The sequence below is a fragment of the Mercenaria mercenaria genome, chromosome 9 (genome assembly GCF_021730395.1).
Source record: "Mercenaria mercenaria strain notata chromosome 9, MADL_Memer_1, whole genome shotgun sequence".
Classification (NCBI taxonomy): domain Eukaryota; kingdom Metazoa; phylum Mollusca; class Bivalvia; order Venerida; family Veneridae; genus Mercenaria; species Mercenaria mercenaria.
The window spans coordinates 28,831,644-28,835,988 of NC_069369.1; the positions used below are offsets into that span (position 1 = coordinate 28,831,644).

The 4,345-nt window shown below is 34.7% G+C and overlaps 1 protein-coding gene across 3 annotated transcripts in view; it reads right to left on the reverse strand.

The window, feature by feature from the left end:
* Positions 1–4,167, reverse strand: part of LOC123546799 (nucleoplasmin-like protein ANO39) — a 48,526-nt gene extending 44,359 nt beyond the window's left edge. For 2 of the 3 annotated variants that reach the window (XM_045333366.2, XM_045333365.2), the window contains exon 1: positions 4,010–4,167. In XM_045333366.2, the coding sequence (XP_045189301.2) occupies positions 4,010–4,040 (31 nt within the window). In that variant the 5' untranslated portion in view covers positions 4,041–4,167. The remainder of the gene's footprint in view (positions 1–4,009) is intronic. The other variant, XM_045333367.2, reaches the window with a different exon arrangement.
* Between the last annotated feature and the right edge of the window lie 178 nt (positions 4,168–4,345).

Sequence of the window (4,345 nt, forward strand, 5' to 3'; positions counted from 1 at the left end):
GCCTTGAGAAACAAAAATCAAACACCAAATCATAGAAAGAAAGCAGAGCTCCAGATAAGATTTTAGGTTAAAGGGTACTTTACCCCCTAGTTTTTTTTTCAAATGGTATTTTACTCCTAGATTTTTTTTCAAAAGAGTATTTTAGAATTCTAAATGGTTTTTCAGAATTCGAAATTATTTAAAAGGGTAATAATAATAACTGTTTGTTTGTATAATTTTCTGATATTCATGTGCTCCGCTGAAGTGCCTTTGTCGACCAATGCTGTTTTCCTGAATATTTTTTGAGCCTTCATTCAGATAGTTTTAACATTTTGTTTACTGCATACATTACATCTTACACTACATCTTAATTTAAGTTACTGACCACTGCGATATATCAACAGCCAGTGATACTTTGACTGTCAATGTTTTTTTTTTTTCAGAAACTCCCACATGTATGGTGCTTCTGCTTCTTCAACAGTTACCCATAATATATCATAGATCACGTACTTAGCAATAGGCATTGTCCAAGTCATCTCTTGTCACACGCTTTAATATACTTGAAGAAGAAAATAACATTATTTAACGATATCGTTTGCGTTTGCTTTTATGAGACGCCATTTTTGTTTGTTGTACTCGATTACAAAAAGGATGTGCTTGATTTATGATAAAATTTGATTACGCACTTTAATCGAGTAAAATACCTATCCCTTTTTTTTCAATGCGTATCAGTACGCGTAGGTTTGATTTTAAATGCGTTTTTTGTAAATTTCAAAACGTATTTACGCAAATACGCATCTTATCTGGAGCTCTGAGAAAGAGTTGTTTGACATTAAAATTGAACAGCATGTATTACATGTATATTACTTTACGAAACAAGTGTCAGTATACTGATATAAACATTGAATTCTGGAAAAGGACGCTTAAAGGGGCTCCACTTCCGGACAATTAAACGCCTTTAAAAACTCACCATTTTCAAAGAACAGTTACACATGTTCGTTTTGATGCATTTGCAATAACGCATGAGTGGTGAAATTTCACATAACAAGGTGGACACAATGTTTTCAGCAATTTTTTATCTTTATTTCTTTACAAATGTTATTCATTTTCAAAGTGAAATTATCCATCATAAAAATCTGAAAAAGGGAAGTAATTCTAACAAGAGGGTCATGATGACCCTGGATCGCTCGCCTGAGAAATATGAGCTACATGTTTCAAATGTCAAACTGATTATTTTTAGAAATTTTTTGGAAAATTTTCCGATGTACAATCAAGTAACCCCTGGGGCGGGGCCAATTTTACCCCGGGGGTCATGATTTGAACGAAATCTGTAGAAGTCTACTAGGCAATGTTACATATCAAATATCTAAGATCTAGGCCTCCTGGTTATTTTTAGCAAATTTATGAAGTTTTCCCTATGTACAATCAAGTAACCCCTGGGGCTGGGTCAATTTGACCCTGGGGGTCAAGATTTGAACAAATTTTGTAGAGGTCCACTAGGCAATGCTACATGTCAAATATCTAAGCTCTAGGCCTTCTGGTTTATTTTTAGAAAATTTTGAAGATTTTTCTACATACAATCAAGTAACCCCATGGGGCGGGGTCAATTTGACCCCGGGGCTCATGATTTTAACAAATTTTGTAGAGGTTCACTAGGCAATGCTACACGTCAAATATCTAAGCTCTAGGCCTTCTGGTTTATTTTTTTTTAAATTTTGAAGATTTTCCTATAGAAATCTATGTAAAATCAAGTGACCCCTGGGGCGGGGTCAATTTTGACCCCGGGGTCATGATTTGAACAATTTTAGTAGAGGTCCACTAGGCAATGCTACATGTCAAATATCTAAGCTCTAGGTCTTCTGGTTTTTGAGAAGATTTTTTAAGATTTTCCTATGTAAAATCAAGTGACCCCTGGGGCAGGGTCAATTTTGACCCCGGGGTCATGATTGGAATAAAATTGGTAAAGGTCCACTAGGAAATGCTTCACACCAAATATCTAAGCTCTAGGGCTTCTGGTTTTTGAGAAGAAGATTTTTAAAGTTTTTTCCTTTCGGTTGCCATGGCAACCAGAGTTCTGTACGGAATTCAATTCTTTGAAAAATTCTAAAAGACCATCCAAGAAACATCCCTGTGAAGTTTCATCAAAATTGGCCTGTTGGTTTAGGAGGAGATGTTGTTTAAAGGAAAGTGTGGCCGGACACCGGATGGACGTACAACGGACAGACGCCGGACGGTGAGCGATCACAATACCTCAACCTGAGCACTTTGTGCTCAGGTGAGCTAACAAAACTGAAGGCAACCAAGTTTTTATTTTAATTAATAATGTATCATAATTATGTTATGCTTAATAAATGGACCAAGTTTGAAAGAAATATCTTCATTATTTTTCAAGAAATATTAGTTTTTATGTCAAAAGCCTGATCTGGCAATGTTACTAGTTCTATAAATAAACGTCAGACCTCAATATTTTACAATTTTGACATTTCATATAGATCTAGTCCAACGTTTTATCGAATTTATAAATTTCCCGGAAGAGCTTTCCGCAAAAATTCTTGTGGAAGGTTTTACACGTTCACGGTCGAAATGACTAAAAAGCGAAAGCTAAATTTATACCAACAACGGACAAAGAAACCTATTTTACACATCAACTGAACATACTGTCTTACTGAAAATATTGAAGATCTGTCCGCACTCTGAAAGTGAAATTTACATCCAATCACTTTCGCAACACAACACGAAACTGTCAAGTCTTCTTTATTATAAAGAACGATTTCAGGCGAAAAAAATATTCTCACGGTCGGATTTGAAAAAAAGATGTGGCCTGCTACTAATGTATTGTCTATGCAGTATGCATATGTTTATAATCGATGGGTGTAACCAGCATTTATTGGTTGTTATTAAATTAAAAGCATTTTAATAAGTTATAAGTTCATATCAAAGCAGTTTAAAAGGCTCCACATGCATTCGGCGGTACCCATGCGTTAAATAATGGCCACAGACTTTTTACTTTAAGTGCCGTAGGCTAAACGTATTTGTTTTTGTCTAAGCATGTATAACTGATTCTATATATTTATTCAGTGTTGTATTGTTCATGATATTTCATTAAATTACGGTAGAAGAGTCTGTGTAATGCGTCAGGGAAGTGATTGGTGGTGCAGTTTTAGTTACGGTAAACCAATGTATCAAGTGTTTGAGAGTTTTCCTATATTACACTTCAATAAAATAAGGTCGAACTTTGTGCTATGCAAACGGCTGTCATTCAGTTAAACTTGACACAGGGACATGTTGAACGTTCAAATATTAAAAGGCGCCCTGTGCAAGTTTTATGTTATTGAACTAGCAATGTTATCAGCCTGTTAGAGACATGCATTTTTGCAGGTGGTTTGAAAACAGGTTATTGAATCTGCCCCCATGTTGAAAATAGATCTACATGTGTTTGGAATTTGTTACTTCTAAAAATCTATTGCTAAATTAATTCATTATCTTTATATGTCCAAGTCATCACTTGAATTGTGTCCAAGTCATCACCTGACATGGTAAAAATTTTATCAGGTCTTGTAAAATTCATTAATTTTAAGTAATTTTCCCAAATTCCTCACAATAGAGGTTTGAAAACTGGTAGAATCTATAATTTGATGGTAATTTTTTCACATTTTCAAAGAGTTCAGTGTTATCCATACTGGCTGAAAATCACAAATCACCTTCATTTGTGCATGTAATCTGTAAATCCTATAATTTTAAACTGTGGTTTTAAGTTGAACAGTCATTTCAACAGATTTTATAAACACAGTCTGTCTAGCTGATTTGTTGACTGAAAAATCTTTAAAATTATGGAGTGTCTAGATTCTGTATCTTTACAAAATGTCTAAAAACAACAAATCCTAGACCTTGAATTTAGCCAGTCTTGCCATTTTCTACCACTGGCACAAAATCCATCTAGTCTATATTGTGAGCTTCTGGTTATGATCAACAAAAATAGAATGCACACAAATATAATTAGGAAAACAGAAATGAGAACACTAATTTATACCCCAGAAATGTTCTTGTGCTGCCTCTACCATTTTTAGTCCCAAAAAAACCACACTTGTCTCTCCTACGTAGCCTGGCTAAATGGCCGATCTCGAGCAAGTCCAGCCTTTTCATTATAAGCTGCACGAGATGCACGTGAATTTTGCAAAGCATGTCAAAATTTCCCGCGTTACAATCACATGGTTCCGGTTGAGAAAGATCTTATTTCTTATTGGCTCAACTTAAAAGTTTGTTTCACGGGAAGAAGTAGTACGGGTCTCTATGTGATATATCAAAAAAATTTAAAAATTTAATCAACTTTCGATTCCCTTTCAAAATTTTCAATATTTCATTTTTG